Raw genomic sequence first — 19,534 nt, 5'->3', positions numbered from 1 at the left:
GTGGTTGCTGAAGAAAAATATTTTTCATAGATTTTATCTGTTTAGTGCAGACGACTCCAAAATGAAGGTAAATTGATAGTTTAGATTTCTCTCTATGCAAATTCCATTCAAAGTTGTTCAATTTCAAACATCCAAATTTTATGCAGTTCTGAATTGCAATTTTGTAGCAGTGGCACCCCCAAGTGTACAACTGACAGACTTATAAACCTTGTAGCATGAAAGTATCCAGATTTGCTGTTGCTGTTGATGACTTGAAATAAATTTAAACAGCCTCACCTTTCTTTCTTTTCTATTCTACAACTACCAGTTTGTCAGAACGCAGATTAAGAAAATAGTAGCACTAATACCTCTTGGTGAAGAGACAGATTGTTAAGGAAAAGCACAAGTTCATGCCAGCTCAGTTTATCCGCTGAAGCACATCTCATTGAGTTTATACAAACTGCATTTCCTGTTTCCTTCTCTCCGCAGACATGTCCAGCTGAATGGGGAGAAGTTGCTCATGGTGGACAATGAGACCTTCCCAGAGTTGAAGCCTAAAACGTTGAGGGCTGGACGGACAATAGCCATGCCTCCCATGACCATAGGCTTTTATGTCATTAAAAATATTAACGCATATGCCTGCCGAAGATAACACAGATCTTCCGTCCCTGAAATAAAAGCTCAGAACTCTACCAAACCGTCAACCCTCTGCCAGCTTGACTCGTTGTCCAGTAAGAGGGTTTATCAGGGGGAGGTCAGAGTACCATGCTAGCAGGGTTTTAATGTCTTGCTCAAGGGTGCTTCAGTAGAGTGGACACTTGGCTTGAAACAGTACAATCCTCTGGTTTAAAAACAGCCTCTTTAACCATTATTTCAGCTGTTTCTGGGGTTTTAAACCTCGAAAAGCTGTTTCTCCACACACACTGACCAAAATCCCCACCGATCTAGTAAATTACAGATGAGCTTGGCTCTTCCCCTGTTCTCATCTCTAGTCCATCAAAGAAAGACTTTGCCCCACACACATAACAAGGGCTGCACTGAACACTTTTCAATTTCTTCCACCAGCTTTTCCTCATATGCTCCAAGACTTGTATGGACAGTAATTGTTTTGTGCCTTTGTGTGAAATTTGTGTTTTGTAGTTACAGAAATGCAGTATCAAATTCACAACCACATTCTGGGACTTGATTAAGCTATATTTTCTCCTCATGGATCGTCAAACCAAGGGTTCTTTCTGTGTCTACCAAGAGAATATTTTTTTTCAATCTCTTTTTCTAATTTTTTACTGACCGACAGACAAAAAAGAATGGGAGAAAACTCAGAACAGGCAGTGTTGCTGAAGCATTCACAAGTTCAACTTCAGTTTGACTCGATCCTCTACGCAAAGAGAAAATAGCATGGAGTGTGTAAGGTCATGTCTGGACTGGGGGCTGTGTACGTGTGTGTGTGTGTGTGTGTGTGTGTGTGTGTGTGTGTGTGTGTGCGTGCGCATGTGTTTTATTGATAAAGCTACTGATGTGTCTGTCAAGTCTGTTTGACGTATTTTTATTTTCTTTACAAGTGGCTTAAAAGGAAAATCTGTTTCTTTTAAAGGCTGTTTTTTTGTATGTTCTGTGTATGTTCTGCTTTTTTGCAGCAGGTTTCAATCAGTTTGACTGCAGAATATGACAGCCAGGATGTGTCGCTGGGTCTGTTTGCAGCGAGCTGAGGAACAATGTGAACTCATCCATAACATGTGTCTTCATATAGCCTGCATCCATACAAAATCTGGGTTTAGCTTTCCACTCAGAAATTCTAAAATCTTTTTTTAACCTTTCTCACTATATCTTCAGCGTGATCTCACATTTTTATAATCTTCTTATGCTGCTAGTTTTTAAAAACTAAATACACATTATATATATTTTACATATTTTGTACAGATTTACTGTCATATATTATTAGATAATGTAATGTACATAAAAGGAGTGATGAATATAAGTGACACAAGCTTGATATGTTTACTTACATACAGTATACAGCTAATTTATATGATTAAATACTTTGTCATAATTTTCTATCATAAAAAACTTGGTTATTTTAGAGGTACAAATGCCCCAACTGTAGAGCAAAAATTTTAATAATTTTCTGTTCTTTGAATGACAGTGTGACCGAGTCACTGTGTTAAGGTGCAAATGTCGTAGGTACAGAAAATGTGTTTGCAAGAAAAAGGAATCACTTTAAGATGCTGCCCACGTTTGACATCTGCATTTACTTCTGTTTTATTTCAAAATATTCTGACCACCTTATTTTATAATGGGCTTGGTCTTTTCCAAACAAAAAACCACAGAGTGAGTGCAAAACATTGTCTGAAAATATTTGGTCACTTTGCTTATTATGTGCTCTGAACTGTCAAAAACAAAGACAGCGATAACATTGCTAAACTCATACATGGTAACGATAAGCAGGAGCAGGTTCAGTTCCTGAATGTGTTAAATATAAATAATATTTGTCCTCTGAATGTGTAATGTAGAGGTGTTCATATTTCTTTTGGAGAGCATTATTTTATTATGTAAAGTGTGTTATTGGATAGTATTATTTTTTGTAAAAAAAAAAAAGAAGTTTACATTGATAATAAACACTTCAAATACCACTTGTTCTGTATATTCTTCAGTACTAAGTAGTAAATTCCTGATGCCACAAGCTGCACTAAAGCAAGGAATGGACATCTACTCGGTTTTTAGTTTGTCAACAGGTCAAACTACATTAAACTTTGTAAATATGCTGTGTACAAGAGAGGATTTGGAAGCAAGTACTACTTCTCTATATACAGGTATGTCCCATCATGTGAATTAAAACTGACCGGTGCAACCAGACTCCACAGCAGTTCTTGGGATATGATGGGGCAAATCTGCAGAGGCATATGGTAGTGAGGAGAAGAAAGAAAAAGAGATGAGATGATATGATTTATACCTGCACGGGAGCACAGAGAAGGCAGAAATACCCTCTTACAGAAAGAAACCATAAATAAAAACTGTCGAATTCTAGCACCGTCTTAAAAAAAAAAGAACCGCAGTATTAAAGTTAGCATTGTTGGTGCTCACTCACTCACTCTTACAGTGGCCCCAGATGTGAAAGCAGCTGGAGCGAGTCTTTGTAGTGGGAAGAGTGCTGTCTTGTCACTGCATGAGGCAGCTGTTGATGGGAAACATGAAGCCAGGATGGACTAAACCTGCAGACCTCAGCTTTGGCACAGCCAGACTAAACCTGGGCCAGACCTGGCTCAGCGTCTGATGATTCATAGACAACTGGGATCTGCTCGGTAGGATGATGCGGAGGGGAGATGAAGGGCTGCAGGGACTAAAATGCTCATAGTTTCAGTGACTTAAGTTTCTCCCAGCAAAGCACATGAAAACTGCAATTCAAGCTCATTACAGGCTTGAACTGTACTTAAGTTTCATGACAGTGAGTCATTAACACTGGCAGCCCCTTCTAGAGCTGTGATCCAAAGCATGTACCTTTAATTATATTTTTGTTTGAAGTTCCATTCATGGGAAATGGATTTTTGCTTTTATGTAAGTTAGCAGAAATGTTTGGTCTCAGAAATGATCTTCAAGAACAGTTTGACTCCATGTGTGGCTCATTTTAAACAGGGCAAAATTGTTGACATCTAAGAATCAAACCAGACTTGTTAACACTTGGTCCATTGATTCAGTGGTCTTGTGAACAGAAAACTATCATTCATTACAATATGAAGGCCATACCTACATACTGTATATGCATACTTGGACCACCTTGCAATCAGATGAACATGCAGACATGTTTCATCTTGAAGAAGCACATACAGACATGGGAAAACACAGCGGGTGAGAGAGAGCAGACATGTATAGGTATAAAAAACAGAGGTAATCTGAATTGGGCTGCACTTTCTCAACACAATCGCTTGAAATCGGGTGTCAAAGTTAGTTTAAACAGGAAAATCGAACTGCATGCCAGGCCAAAACATAATCTAAATAATTGAAACTGTTTAAAACAGTAATTTAGTCAAATCAAAAGTATGTTTGTTGGGTAAAATGAGTTTTCGGGGGTTAACGATGACTGACAACAGCGATATCAAACTATGAGGCCTTATAGTGAATATCCAGGCATTCAGATCTTATCAAGCCAATCCATGGAAATGCTTTTGTTTGGCGGACTTTGGTTCATATAAACCTGCACCTTGTGATAACAACTGCTGAGCGTCACTTCCTCTGACAAAAATCTAATTGTGTTGTGATATAGGAGGACTGCGCCATGTCTGGCCACTTCTGCGTGACAGTGCCTCCTTAGTGGAGGTAACTGTTACCCAGGCCTGCCTAACACTGTTTATACTCAGTGATCCATTTTGAGACATGCAAGGCCCCCTTTTGCCCTGCTAGCAAACACTGAGGATTTCATGATGTTTACTCTGTATATACAGGAGTCAGCTTAAATAAGACTTCCATGACTGCTGGATCCCCAGAAAACTGATGGACTAGATTAGACTTTGGCCCAAACTTGGAACTCTTGGCATTCTGGCCCATTTTGACCCAAGCAAGGTTAATAAAACATCAATATTTATGTTACGATGGGGTTCTTTGGTCTGGTCAGAAGCCAAGCATACAATCTGTGCTGAATATTATGATACAACACAGATTTTTTTTTTGGTAGCCATCAGAACATTCTCTGAAAAGCAGCCCGCAGTTTGGTTTGTGTATATGCAGCATATATGTCTCTTACAAGTTGTTCCCTTGATGATGACTGTAATATTTATATAGGGGCAAAAATGGGAGGCTGTTTATTTAGTTTATGGTGTATTGTGACTTTTTGATCTGCAATATGATTAAAACTCAAAGTGTATTGCATTATATAGTAATTATCTCATCTTTTAACCCATACAGATGATTTATGGTGTTTTATTCATCTAAAACTTCTTATAGGATCACTTTGCTCGGCCTATTTCTTGGAGATTACATGAGAATGCATGGCAAATTTAGAAATAAAGAGCACAAACACGTCTAATCTCAATCTCAGCCATAAAACTGCATTCCACAAATGCCAACCCATTGTCCACAGCGCAGCCTCTGAATCATGTGCCCCACTTTAGGCGGCAGCACATGACTTTTTCCTGCCTCACTGATCACCAGGCTCCTCCGGAGAGGGAGGGTAGGGCAGGCGGGGGGGGGGCAATCCATTGAAAAGTGCAGCCTCTTTTGATAGGCCTCAGTCTTTATCCAGGAGCAAGTCTTAACAGGGCGCTCCTCAACACTTTTAAATCCTCTTATCTGTCTCCAGATCAGCGGTGAAATCGCGCAGCTAAACTTCCTGCGCGTAAAGTCCTGCTGATGTCACATGACGCCGCGGTGTAGTGGAGCTCTGCGGAAGGAAGGAAGCAACAAGCAGCAGCAACAGCAGTAGCAGCGATGAAAACGTCCAAAAGCTGCAAGAAACACTGAAGTGAAGTGAGGAAAGTTCTGGGCTGCAGAGATTCTGGATGCTGGGATCATCCGGCGCAGAAAACACACAGTAAGTTGTTGTGTAATGAAGTGTAAAAGTGTGTGTTTGTTTTTTCTGTACATGTGAGTGAGAGTCCGTCAAGGAAGTTAAAGCTTAAAGGGGAACTAACTTTTTGGTTTAGGTAAAACACGAAGTGTAGTTTACGGATCGGATCGGATTCAGAGAGATGCTGAATAATATCTAGTCAGATAAAATTGGTCATTTCTTTTACATTGTTCCCGTGTAGATGTTTATGTCTGACTGCACATTGACTGTACTGTAGTTGGTTAGTGAACAGCAGATGAGTTTCTGCTGGCACACAGCATACACAAGATCAAATGCATTAAAAGCTCAGCAGTTTATATCTGATCAACTTTGGTGATGGTTTGGCGTTTAGGAAGTGTTGCAATTACATTTTCTGCCTTTCTATCAAGATGAAAGTAGTCAAGAAAGATTCCACATTCATGTTTCCTAATGATCATGAACTTAAATTAATTATTTTTGATCACATGAAATTCATGAAAGTGCATGAACTGAATGTAAAAGAAAAGTAAATGTCTTGTCAAAAATGGTTGAAAATGAGTGCTCTGGTAGGTTCTCTGTATTACAAGGAACATGCCTCCCATTTATCAACAAATGAAAGCTCCAAAGATTACCACATGATCACTTTCTCTCATGTCACACACATGTCTTTACACTTACTGATCATTTTTCCAGCACTCTTATATCTGTTTTGACCAGTGGTGGTGAAGTGCAATTTTGAGTAATTGTACTTTACTTGAGTATTTCCATTTTGTGCTACTTCATACTTCCACTTCACTACATTTCAGAGGGAAATATTGTACTTTTTACTCCACTACATTTATTTCACAGCTACAGTTACTTTTCAGGTCAATATTTTATACATAAAACATATGATCAGTTTGTTATATATGCATTGTTATAGATTAGTATCAGTACACAGTAAGTTGTTCAAATGAGCTCCACCTTGACAACATTAAATACTGCTTACATGTACACATAAATGAATCAGTTTTTCTATTCAAATAATATACTGTATTTACATTTATGATAAATATAACACTCTAAATTGTGCCACTTTGCATAATGAGTACTTTTACTTTTGATACTTTAAGTATATTTTGCTGGCAATACTTATATACTTTTACTTAAGTAAGATTTTGAATACAGGAATTTTACTTGTAATTGAGTGTGTTTTTTTCATTGTGGTATTGCTACTATTATTTACTTAAGTACCATCACTGGTTTTGACTGATAATGTCTTGAAATCCCTCAGTGTTGGCATTTCTGCCTCTGGCCTTTTTTTTTTTTTTTTTTATCTGTGCTCTCATTAGAAGTTGTCATTGATAAAATATCAGCTGTTAGAGAGTGTTTATTTTAGGCCGAAAGGCAGGGGAGTGTGGGAAAATCTTATGTTTACCTCCATTTACTCCAGTGGTTAATGTATTCATTACTAGGCCTGTGTGAAAATACATTTCTAGTGATTTTTTTTTAGTGACACGGACCACATCCACTTTAAGACACTGACTGAATGTTGGTGTGTATGTAACATAATAATGATGGTTTAAAGGTACAAGTGGGATTATTTTTGACATGTGTCCTGGGTTCTTTTGGGTTTTATTCAATGAAAAATCTGACGTAGAATATTCAAGCTTCACTATACCAATAATACCATGATACAGTGAAAGATTGTATGAGAATTTTCAAATAACAACTGATTTGTTTCACACCATCTTTTGTTGGAATTAAAAAGAATAATAAGTACACTCCTCTTTCTTATAAAATTGTATCTCAGCAACCATCTTTGTGTGAGATAATTATGTAATCATAATCATCATATCAATACATAGAAATTAGGTTTTTGTGTGCTTCCAAAATAACACTCAGATCACATCAGTAAGTCTTAAAATTATGGCTATTTCCAATTTCTCACATGTCCTAAATCAGTTCAGTCTTCTAACATACAAATGCAAGCATGTCAAAAGAATATTTGTTCTGGAATAATTTAAATAGTGAGTTTTATCAAATAGAGATGTAGCTGTGCCTTTCCGGACAGTTTCGGACATTCCTGAACAGTATCATTCCAGACCTCTATGCTTTAGAAAATCTCTCCCCAGACTCTGTTTTATCTCTTTTGCCTTAACATGTTTAACCTTTTCTTTATAGCATTATGCATCTGGAGTGGTGGGCGTAAATAGGACACCACAGTAAAACAGGACAGGTGTGCATCTGTAGTCCAGATGAAGGGCTTGCTGATAGCCAGTGAGAGTGCTGAGGTCCTCTTCCACTGGACTGACCCAGAGTTTCAGCAGAATATCCAGGAGAAGTATGGGGCAGCTCAAGAGGAAGGCCAGGGGGTAAGGAAGAAGAAAATCATCTTTCTGATTTGTTTGCCATGAGTCAAATCTGTAATAATAATCTACAAATAATTTTGTTTTAGCTTCCCGCCTTCGAGGACAGCATCAGCACGCTGTTTGCTCCCATCATTATCTCCTGCAGTACCATGGTCGACAGACTGGGTGACAGCTACACCTGCTTCACCACAGAAAACAACCACATCTACGTCCTACACCAGGTAGCACCTGCCCTCGAAGATAAAAGCTGTCTTCATCCCTGCAAAAATCCCCAGATTGGTTCCATTTTTTTATCATGATGTAGAAATCATTTTCCTGACACATATAGCCATTAAAACCCTGTTTTCTGACCCTGTTTTGAAATACCCTGTTGTATAAAGTCTGCATACTTGAACTACCCCTTGCTAACAGTAATAGCACTGTGACCTTAATGCAGGCCTCTCTTACAAGAGAAGCGTCATGTTTGTCATGTGAGTCTTGTTAAGGAATCAAACCAGGCTTTGTCCTCCTGCAGCGCATGAGACGGAGTCCAAACTCTTGCCTTTCCGGTCTTTCTCATGCAATGATTTATCACTTTAGAGTGCACAGAGAGCAGGATGAGTTTTAATGCATCCATTTTCACTTTATTTACCACTTTATTCACATGTTTGGGTCGATAACAGCTAATTAGGTAATTTTGTGTCCACCTCAGTTTGATGAGTTTCTCTACATTGCTGTGAATGGAGATGGTGAGGAGGGAGAAGATGACCTGAATAGGAAGATCTATGTGATGAAGAAGATGATTGAGGTCATATTTGGCATGGTCACCCTCAGCGGTAACCTCCTCAGGAAAGAGTAAGACATTTTGTTTGTTCCCTCTTGATTCTGGACAGTGTTAACATGCCGACTGACATGTGAACTGTGCTGTTTGTCACCAGACTGCGTCCTCAGGACACCGAGCAAAGAGCGAGGCTGTGGAAGCATCTCCAGAGCCTGCTGGAGACATACAACCACCTCCGAGAGAATGACCAGAGCTTCTTAGTGGAGGTAGAGGGCATTACTGTTTTGTACTGCACTACTACTTTGTTTTAGCTTGATTGTTGAGATATGAGGACAGCACAATACCAAAAGTACACAGCTTTACAGTAGACTTTTGCCATGTTGTTACACATTCAAGCTAATATCTTTGTTCCAAGTTCTGTATGCCATAAAAGAAAACCTAATCAATAAGATCTTATTGTGCTGTTGAAATTATGATAATGCAAAAAAGATACAACCGTGTAAGAGTTGTACATGTTTTCATGCATGCATGATGTAGTAAAATATAACCTGACTGCAGGTGATTTGCACTTTAAGATCGTCCTAGTATCCTTTGATTACTATGAATTGTATTATATACTGTAACACTGCCCTAGATTCTTCCCAGTTACATTATTTATAAGTGAGGCTCTGACTGTCTTTGGTGCAATGCTACATTGGCTTTGGGATATAACACTTTCAACCACTAGATGGCAGCAACAGCAAGAGCCAATGTTTTCTCAGTGTTTTAAAGCCCGTTTTCATGAGGTGTTAAATGGAAGTATTTTGTCTATTTCCTGTACCTTTTTTACACAAACTGTGTGTTGAGTTATGTACTTTATGTTGAGAGTCTGTGTTGATGGTTCTTTTTGAACCATAGAAATAATGTTCAGGCCATCGTCTATTTAGCTATACTGTAAACCTACCTAAACTTGACATTTAAATTGAAAAAAAAAAATGTTAACATGCTTCTTTTTTTCTAGATTCTAGATGTGAAGTTTTACTAGAAAACCCCCTATGCTCTCCTATTAACAAGATGAATTTAGGTTAGATTTTCCTTTCAGGCCATGATTTCAGAATTATTATGTTCAGTCAAAGTCATTTTTAGCTGTGATTAATGAATCATGCCTCTCTAAAAAATGTGCAAAAGCCATTACGTGACTTTCAGTGGTCAAGTGGGATAGAGACGCTCCCATTTCGTCTCCTCCTTCTCTTTTCTCTCTCAGGCAGTGGAGAGGCTTATCCACCCCACGCTGTGTGAGCAGTGCATAGAGTTTCTGGAGCGTCGTCTAGTTCAGCAGCTCAACAGCAGTGTAGAGAGAGCAGGAGAGGAGGTGCTGCATGCCTTCATTCTGGTTCACACCAAACTGCTCGCCTTCTACTCCAGGTACAGTCAATGCAGATGTTTTTCATAAACACTTCATATTTATTCCAGAAATAAATGTCACAATTTGCTCTCTTAATTTGTTTTCATGTGTTTACTTCTCACGCTTGAGTTGGTGAAGAGGCTTTTTTTTTTTTTTTTTTTTTAAAGATTTTCTATAATGTCCTCTCTTTGACTCTCCGCTCCAGCCGCAATGCGAGCTCCCTCGCCACCTCTGACCTCCTGACCCTCATCATCATGGCGCAGAATATGTATCCTAGCAACATAGACCTAGATGACCCAGGTCCTGAGGTAGGAAATGCTGATGGACACCCTCATAACCTCATCACCATTTCTGATTGTTTATTGTGAATTGTCTATGTTTTTCATGAAGGATGTTGAGAGTACATCTGGCTCTGGTCCTGAAAGTTTTTACACCCCAGAGCCTTCGCCTACAGACAGAGACTCAAGTGGTTCAGGTGGGTTGTCTAGTAGAGTGTGCACATTTGTATTTGTTCAGTTATTTCTGTTTCTATATGTCTTCTTTCTGTATGTGTTCAATGACTTGCCTTCATTTTTGTGTCACTAGAAAATCCAGTGAGAGGCAGTACTCCTGTATTTGAATTTGTGGACCCAGATATCCAGGTGAGAATATATTTCAGTGCTCCCAATAGTTGATCTTGATTTCTGATATTCTCCACAAAAGAAACCACTTATTGGTTTGGAATGATTAAAATAATTATGTCTTCAGATGGCAGAGGACAGCTTACAGACTCTGGAGGTTCCTCCACCTGACCCCTCAACCCCCCGTAGAGTCTTCTTAGAGGTCTCACAGAAAGAGGGGCTGTATCCCATGATGCCTCACTCCATGTACTGTTTGCCACTGTGGCCTGGCATCACGCTAGTGCTGCTAACTAAGGTTTGTGGATAGCAACTCAAGCCTACATATGTACTTACTCATATTGCTTACATGTACACACAATTTCCTCCACATCTCCCTCTCGCAATCTTATTTTTCAGCCAGATTGGGGCACACTTTTGACATGTTTAACTGAACTTTAAAGCTCTTCCACATTTTTTCTACACAAACACACACACAATTTTTAAAAAAATCCTTCAAGTAACATCTCTTCATTCTCCCCCATTAAAAATTACAGACTCTATGCATATGCTAATATTTTTCATTTCAAAAGTTCAACTGCTGGACACAAGATGTCTCCTAAATCACTGAAAAGTCCATTCTCAGTTTTTCAGTGAGCACAGAGAAACTTTCTACTTTAAGCAGATGAATTTGAAAACTTCAAACTCTGCACATACATCATTCTGCACATCCATCTGAAGGAACAAGAAGCAAAACACATTTTTGACTGGAGGGGAGCTAACTAACTATAGTTTTATTTAGTGCTTATAGTATCCAAACACATCTTTGCTCCCTTGTTGACCCATTTAAGCATCTATATTTATTTCTGTCAGATTCCCACCAGTGCAGTGGCCATATCAGTGTATACGTTTCTGGAGGCCTTTGCCAAGCTGGAGAAGCGTTTAAATGAAGGCCAAGAAGGTTCTTCTGCTACTAGAGGCCAGCCGACTATACAGGACATCCGAAGCAAACTGGATAAATTCATCAAAGCCCTGGGGCCAAGTGAGATTCAGGTATGTGTTTGTATGTGTGCTGTATACCAACATTTTGTATTCTGTCTACTTAATTGTTCCATGAAGCTTTTACGCATTCTTGTCACTTTATGTAATAACATTGTAAAATTTAATTTAAGTGAAATTGCACTTTAAAACTTAAAGACTACTATCAAGAATAACTGTTGGAGGGAATGTATATACTCTGTTAACATAACAGATTCATACATGTGAAAACCTTTACACCCTGTTCACCCAAAATGGAATAAATATGATTGATAATGAAAAATTATTTTCAATGAAATTATTGACCTCAAAATAAAATCAACATTTTGTGCCTCCCATTTTTATCCAGTCTGCACAGTTACAAAATGTCTGGACAGAGTTCAAGAACCGAGCCTTCGCCAGAGGAGGACCTGGGTTTAACAAAGAGTAAGTCTGCTGCAGCCCTCTGCTGGACAGAATGCTCCATAACAAACCCGCTGGATGATCCTTTGAATGATTACGTCCATGTTTTTGTTTTAGTCTTATCCCGTGGTGTAAGAATATGAAGACCCAGCTGTGTGGCGTATACCGACAGTGTTTCTTTATTGACTCTGGGCTTGCCGACATTCCTCGACAACTCTCGCCCACTCTGCAGGAAAGAGCCCAGTCTATGGTGCAGTGTGTATCAGACAGCTGAATGTCTTTTTGCGCTAATATTTTTCTTTTCTGCTTAATTTTTGCAAACATTACACACATATACCACATTGATCATACAGTATATGCACTGTATCTCTGTCTTTTTCTCTCTCTTTCTATTACACTCTTTCTCTGTCACTCTCTCTGTCTCTTCCAGGGAAAAACTGATGGATTGGAAGGACTTCTTGTTAGTGAAAAGCAAGAGGAATATCACCATGGTGTCATATCCTGTCAGCAAAATAAACCCATGTTGTGTCTGATCCCTTTGCTTAGCAGAACAAAACTAAATTTATAATATTCCTGGATGTGCTTGCATAATTCAGGGGTTCCAAAAAATACAGTGTATGCGTAGGCCTAGAAACATTTAGAAATATAACACACTTTTGTCCTCCGTGCATTGACCTTGACCCAGTTAATCTCACTTACCTGGAAGAGTTCCCAGGCCTTATTCACTTTATCTGTGTGGACCGATCCACCGGCCAAATGATCGCACCGTCGCTCAACATCACAGAGCGCACCACCTCTGAGCTGGGGAAAGGACCAGTGGCTCAGTTCATCAAAAGCAAGGTCAAATACACTAGAAGTGCATGTCTTAGAACTAATAAGTGTGGTCTTAAACAGCTCGTTGATAAATCAGTATCATAGCCAAAGTCTTGTATTGCTTTAAGTGCAAATTTGGTTCTTTTCAATGACTAGAATCATGAATACTTTTGTCCATTTGCAGCATTTTTCTAAATATGACTTTCTCTTTTATAATGCTATGTTGAAGGTGTGGAGCCTGGTCAGCAAAACACGGCGCTATCTCCAGAAGGGTTACTCCACTGTCACATTGCGTGATGGAGACTTCTACTTCTGCTACTTCCTCTGGTTTGAAAATGAAACAGTAAGTTTACTAGTGTATCATGTTTATATTCAGTAAGAAAAATAACAGTAAAGTTTAGTACCCTGTAACACAGCATCATATGATGTGTACTGCTATATCTGATCAATCAGGGCTACAAGTTAGAAGCAGGGGAAATGCCCATCCTACCTGATGACTCTGCTCCCATCGGGATGCTTGCCTGGGACTATTACAGGTAAACAATTGTGCTTGATAAAAATAGATGTGATAACTCCTAAAAGATAGTGCTGCTGACTGTAGAAAGCGATGTGTCCTGCAGGAAGCTGCTGCGGTACTACAGCAAGAATCACCAGGGTGAGGTGGTGAAGTGCTATGAGCTGCTGACAGTACACCTGGGGGTCATCCCCACTGAGATCATCCTCCAGCACTGCAGACAGCTGGCAAGCAAGCTGTGGGAGCCTTCTCGCAATCCGCTGCTGTAGACTCACTCACATAGTTGTGTACACAACAAGAAATTGGCTGCATTACTAAGAACAATTACTAAAAACAAACAAACAAAACAAAATCTCTTTAAACTGCACCCTGGGCCTGTGTTTCATGTTTCCACAGTTTTCATTGTGTAAAAGGTTATGCATCATATAAGTTGACCCATAATGATTTATTGGAAGCACTTAAGTTTATGATTAGCACAATTGAACGCCATCGTGCACTTCATGCACTGTGATGTATCTCATATGAAGTAGCTTGACTGTATCACTCCTTAATTGTACATTGTAATATATTTTTTGAATACTCATTTATGACCTGTTTACTATTTATTAGTAATATATTGTTATACTGTGCGTGTTTCACTTTGTAGCTGCCACTGATTGGTTTTATAAATGCATACTGTACATTTTTGCGTCTTCAACTCCTGGTCTCATTACTTGTATGAATGAAATATGCAACACTAAGACTGTGTGTCTCTCTCATTAGATATTTCCCTTTTTTGTAGATAAAAATATCAGTGCTCTCACATTCGTTTGTTTATTGAACAACTGTAAAACACAGAATTCAAATACTACTGTTTGAACCACTGACCATTGCCTCCATCTCACTAAACCCAGCCAATCGCAGAGTGTGTGTTAATGTGTGATGGCGTAATTATTCAGTCATCTGACAATTACTAACCTTGTAACAGCTGGTGATGTACTAAGCTCATCAAATTCAAAGGAAAGTTGCCTATAGGTTAGTCTCTACTTTCAGGAGCTTGTCTAACCTTTATGCTTTTAATTTGCTCGCTCAGGCACTCTGGTGTGCATTGTAAAGGTCAGACTGTGCTCCGTATGTTTTTCTTTCCAGCAGGACTCACTTATGGAGGGCGCCATACAGGCTCACAATGAGAGGGAGGAGTGCATGTAGAGTTCATTGCATTATCAGTCTCTGGCCTTGAGAATCATAACGCTCCTGTGAGATCTGTCACGGCTCCTGCAGCCACCAGATCCCTCAAGAAGAGTTTCTCGGCACTGACGTCATGCACCACCTTGAGATGTGTGATACAACAAGCCAGAATAAATCGTTAGAGCTGAGGTTTATCACCGATCTTAAAAATATCTGCTACAGTAACTAGTTGAAATTGTTTCCCGACATGAACTTACTTGAGACTTCATAGCATCCATGTGTATGGTCTCATAGTAGTGAAGTCTAGCCTCTGGATGCTCCATATCATAGCCAAATCCTGCCAGGCTCACCTGGTCACACAGCTGCAAAGCCATCACCACAGCACTGGCACCTAGCGTTGGAACCATCTACTTGAGGAGAAAAAATGCTATTTGATGTATTTGTATAAGCAGTAAAAGCACCATCTACTCAGCAATAGTTTACTCTAAGTGGAGATATTCAACATAACAGCAAGATCTTTTTTTCAAAGGGTGCCGGGAAAGAAACAACAAGAAAGGTTGTGTTTGCTGGTCTATCATTCCCTTAAAAGATAGGACTGTTTTCCTAAAACAACAGTCAAGTGCCCAAATGAACAGTGACACATGTTTTTCTTGCTGTGATCATTCCTCCTCACATACTGGCCATTAAGAGATTCCTTCATAATGCACTTTCAATGTAAATGGTGGGGGACAAAATCCACAGCCCTTCTTACATACAAAATTGTAATTAAAAATTTATTTGCAGTTAATATGAAGCTTCATTTGTCTTAATTAGTCAAATTCCTTACTCCTTATTCTTACAATCTTTCCACTGCAGCTGAACAAGAAAACTCTGTCCATTGAGACACATAGAGGGAATTCTTTACTAAAAATACTCAAACTGTGGAAGATATCCACTTCATTTGATGAACTCAGATGGTTGAAACTTCATATTATCTTCAGATAAACCTTTAAATACATTTGAGCTCAAAACGAAGACTGTGGATTTTGTCCTCCATCACTTACATTGTAAGCACATTTGGAGGGAATCTTCTAAGTATGAACAGGAGGAATGATTATAGAAAGCAAAACCTGTCTCAATGTTCATGGGTAATTACTGTTTTAAGACAGACTTAAAGAACCTGTCCTTTGGTAGACTGTCAATCACATTCTAACTGAATTCAAAGGGTACTAAATAAAGAATATGGATTTATGCATTTTAGAACTTACATTTCCCTGTTTCAGAGCATATTTCTGTAAGACTTGTCCAGTCTTGTGAATAATCTCTGGATGGAGGATCCGGAAGTTCTCTGGTCTTAAGGGAATATCATCCACCACCTCCCTCCAGAACCACAATTTGGACCAGAAACTCTATCAAAAACAAAACAGAAGATATGGCGCATGTAAAGCAGTGAGTGTGATGATGTGATAGCAGCGTTGCTACATGAGTTGTTGTGATACTCACGGCTTATGTAATATACCATTTCTGTGTGCAATGGTTCCTGGAATGCATACCCACCAGAGGTTGTTTGTTGATGACAGAAGTGAGCCAGTCCAGATCCAGGCTCTTAAAGACCACCAGAGCAACTATAGTGGTATTTTTGTACTCATTTGCAGAGTGAGGTGCTCCCTCTGGATACATCATGCGGATGGTGGTGTGGGAACCAGCATCTCTTTCAAAGCCAGTCACTGGAGCATTATTCAGCCTGATGACAGAGATTAAGATGTATCAAATTGAATGTGTTTAGTTGATGTGGGGTATTTTATTCATACCTTTTTTTCTTAAACCTCTTTAAAATTTTTGCCACTGAGGGCAAAGTCCATCTGCACAGGTTGAAAATAGCCACCAGAGTTTATTGCTAGTAAGGTTTCCTCTGATTTGTGTCTGTCACTGGCAAACATACCTGATAATGATGTCATACTGGTCTATATGGGATCCAAGATGGCTCCCGTGAAGAACCCCTCCGCTGCCCACTACCACACATCTCCTGCAGCTGCCCTCTCTCTTCAGTGATGGAGGCAAACCAGGCTGAGGCAGGGAGGCAAGAGCCAGGGTGAGATGCTCTTTACTACCCTGAAGCCCCAGAGGAGGGGGCAGATCCCAGGGCACAGACCTGTCCTGCTGCACAAACACAGGGATGTCCTGGAGGCCTGCAGAACAGGACAGGGGCTTGAGGTGGTTCAGACACCAGTGAGGCTGACAGGGGCCTGACAGCAGGGAGGCCGACCGGTTTAGCAAGGCCTAAAGAAAGGGGCAAACAGAGAGAGAAGTGCGATAAGAGTGAAAGAATGATTTTAAAAGACAGATGAGTGATTTAAAAACAGATGAGATGTGTATCCCTACCAGATCTTTGGGATGTTGGTAGTCGTCGCTGACAGCTGACAATTTATTCAAGGGGAAATATGCTGGAATTAGAATAGCCAAGTAGCATCCAATCAGCAGTACCAGACTAAAGGCAAAGTTCCCTCTCCTGTGCAGCAGAGACAAAATCAATTCATCAATCAATCAATTTTTATTTATATAGCGCCAAATCACAACAAAAGTCATCTCAGGGCACTTTTCACATAGAGCAGGTCAAGACCGTACTCTTTAATTTACAGAGACCCAACAATTCCCCCATGAGCAAGCACTTGGTGACAGTGGTAAGGAAAAACTCCCCTTTAACGGGTATAAACCTCAAGCAGAACCAGGCTCTTTGTGGGCGGCCATCTGCTTTGACCGGTTGGGTTGAGAGAGAGAAAGAAAAAGGGAAAGGTGGGGGGACAGAATAACAACAATCATAACAACAACAACAACAGCAGCAGCAACAGCAACAGCCAGGGAAGGATGCCAACAGGACTGTGAAGGACCGTGAAGGCTCGGCCCGGAACCCAGGGTTTCCTGCGAGATGAGAAAGCACAAAAAAAACTCCGGGGAAGAAGCAAAGTTAGTGACATGCATTGATGTTACATGAATGCATACAGATGGAGAGGAGGAGGAGGAGAGAGGAGCTCAGTGCATCATGGGAAGTCCCCCGGCAGTCTAGGCCTATAGCAGCATAACTAAGGCAAGCCTGGTCGGCCCTAACTATAAGCTTTATCAAAAAGGAAAGTTTTAAGCCTACTCTTAAACATAGAGAGGGTGTCTGCCCCCCCGGACCGAATTTGGAAGATGGTTCCACAGGAGAGGAGCTAGGAGCTGTAGGAACCACCAGTAAGCCTGCATTCTGGGAGCGCAGTGTTCTAGTGGGATAATACAGTACTATACTCAGTACTTCAAGATATGATGGTGCCTGACCATTAAGGGCTTTGTAAGTTAGGAGAAGGATTTAAAATTCTATTCTAGATTTTACAGGAAGCCAATGTAGCGAAGCAAAAATGGGAGAAATGTGATCTCTTTTCCTAGTTTTAGTCAGTGCATGTGCAGCTGCATTCTGGTCCAGCTGGAGAGTCTTTAGAGACTTGTTAGAGCAGCCTGATAATAAGGAATTGCAATAATCCAGCCTAGAAGTAACAAATGCGTGGACTAGTTTTTCTGCATCTTTTTGGGACAGGATGTGCCTGATTTTTGCGATATTACGTAAGTGAAAAAAGGCAGTCCTTGAGATTTGATTTATGTGAGAGTTAAAGGACATATCCTGATCAAAGATAGCTCCCAGATTCCTTATGGTGGTGCTGGAGGCCAGGGTAATGCCATCCAGAGTAGCTATATCATTAGATAATGTGTTTCTAAGGTGTAACTTCAGTTTTATCTGAGTTTAGTAGTAGAAAATTGCAGGTCATCCAGGTCTTTATGTCCTTAAGGCATGCTTGGAGTTTGTTTAACTGATTGGTTTCATCAGGCTTCATTGATAAATATAATTGGGTATCATCTGCATAACAATTAAAATTTATGTGTGTGTTTCCTAATAATATTACCTAAAGGAAGCATATACAAGGTGAATAGAATTGGTCCAAGTACAGAACCTTGTGGAACTCCGTGTCTAACTTTTGCCTTCACAGAGGATTCATCATTAACATGTACAAACTGAAATCAGTCTGATAAATAGGACTTAAACCAGCTTAATGCAGTTCCTTTAATGCCAATTAAATGTTCCAGTCTCTGCAAAAGGATTTGATGGTCAATTGTGTCGAATGCGACACTAAGATCTAACAGGACAAGTATAGAGACAAATCCTTTGTCCGATGCAGTTAGGAGGTCATTTGTGACTTTCACCAGTGCTGTCTCTGTGCTATGATGCGCTCTAAATCCTGACTGAAAATCCTCAAATAAAATATTGTTATGTAGAAAGTCACATAACTGATTAGAGACTGCTTTCTCAAGGATCCTAGAAGAGATCCACATATGTAGCTTTTTAATAACAGGCACACAATACAAATACCTGCAGAGCTGTACCTGCACAGGAAAAATCCCTCGGAGTCTGTCCTTGTGACCACTTGTTGTCTGTGAATGTCAGGCATCGGTACTGCAGCCTCCGCAGCCTCAGACAGCAGAGGAGAGCCATCATCTGGGTCTTCGACACTCAAGCGATTCAGCATCACCATGACACCTGCACTTCCTCCTGAAACACATACACACATGATTGAACTCATGGTGGATGATATAATCTAAATCTTTCTGTGACAAAAAGATAATACAGACTCTCTTAATAACACCACAGAATTATTTACAGATGTTATTTGGATTACAAAGGCATATATCTCACTGTTGAATGTCAACACTGTCTTTTGAGATTGATTGTACATACTAAAGCATCAATAGGAACATTAATCTGAGTCATATGAATGAAATAACTCACAGCCAGCCTTGTAGAGAGGTGTAAGCTGTTAACTGTCCGTGCGCCTGTGCTCCATGGTTGAGGGGAAAGCAGCAAGATGCAGGTCCTGTGCGGCTAAAATGGCTGCTGTTGCTTCCAACCTACTGAACTCTGTCTCTTCCCTCAATAACACTGGTTAACCATTAACGAGTCTCTCAGTCACACTCAGGCAGGAATGCCTATAAATGAATATCTCTATGTATTT

At 39.9% G+C, this 19,534-nt stretch overlaps 3 protein-coding genes across 4 annotated transcripts in view; 2 read left to right on the top strand and 1 right to left on the bottom strand.

Annotated features, from left to right (window-relative positions):
* The window catches only part of hpse2 (heparanase 2), a 53,553-nt gene extending 51,062 nt beyond the window's left edge, over window positions 1–2,491 (top strand). The window contains exon 12 of the mRNA XM_044372839.1: window positions 469–2,491. Within this exon, the coding sequence (XP_044228774.1) occupies window positions 469–631 (163 nt within the window). The 3' untranslated portion in view covers window positions 632–2,491. The remainder of the gene's footprint in view (window positions 1–468) is intronic.
* A 1,089-nt stretch (window positions 2,492–3,580) lies between these two features.
* Window positions 3,581–14,091, top strand: hps1 (HPS1 biogenesis of lysosomal organelles complex 3 subunit 1). Its single transcript, XM_044372835.1, has 19 exons — window positions 3,581–5,137; window positions 5,267–5,497; window positions 7,655–7,845; window positions 7,929–8,063; window positions 8,534–8,676; window positions 8,760–8,868; window positions 9,846–10,006; window positions 10,192–10,294; window positions 10,377–10,461; window positions 10,572–10,627; window positions 10,734–10,901; window positions 11,456–11,635; window positions 11,970–12,046; window positions 12,140–12,277; window positions 12,453–12,518; window positions 12,718–12,862; window positions 13,065–13,178; window positions 13,289–13,371; window positions 13,456–14,091. The coding sequence occupies exons 3-19, from the start codon at window positions 7,729–7,731 to the stop codon at window positions 13,616–13,618; spliced, it is 2,043 nt and encodes a 680-aa protein (XP_044228770.1). The 5' UTR covers window positions 3,581–5,137; window positions 5,267–5,497; window positions 7,655–7,728; the 3' UTR covers window positions 13,619–14,091.
* On the bottom strand, window positions 13,808–19,505 carry st3gal7 (ST3 beta-galactoside alpha-2,3-sialyltransferase 7). 2 transcript variants are annotated; one of them, XM_044372836.1, is made up of 8 exons: window positions 19,312–19,502; window positions 18,909–19,074; window positions 16,878–17,004; window positions 16,438–16,775; window positions 16,053–16,239; window positions 15,764–15,904; window positions 14,774–14,923; window positions 13,808–14,658 (listed from the first exon to the last, which is right to left on the bottom strand). In XM_044372836.1, exons 2-8 carry the CDS (start codon window positions 19,055–19,057, stop codon window positions 14,572–14,574), a joined length of 1,179 nt encoding a protein of 392 aa, XP_044228771.1. In that variant the 5' UTR covers window positions 19,058–19,074; window positions 19,312–19,502; the 3' UTR covers window positions 13,808–14,571. The 2 variants fall into 2 exon arrangements, with proteins under 2 accessions (XP_044228771.1, XP_044228773.1); XM_044372838.1 differs by lacking the exon at window positions 13,808–14,658 and having other exon boundaries at window positions 14,840–14,926; window positions 19,312–19,505.
* Between the last annotated feature and the right edge of the window lie 29 nt (window positions 19,506–19,534).

The sequence above is a fragment of the Thunnus albacares genome, chromosome 14 (assembly GCF_914725855.1).
Source record: "Thunnus albacares chromosome 14, fThuAlb1.1, whole genome shotgun sequence".
Taxonomy (NCBI): Eukaryota; Metazoa; Chordata; class Actinopteri; order Scombriformes; family Scombridae; genus Thunnus; species Thunnus albacares.
Note: the sequence above shows the minus strand (reverse complement) of the source record. Positions and strands in the feature narration are given on the sequence as shown.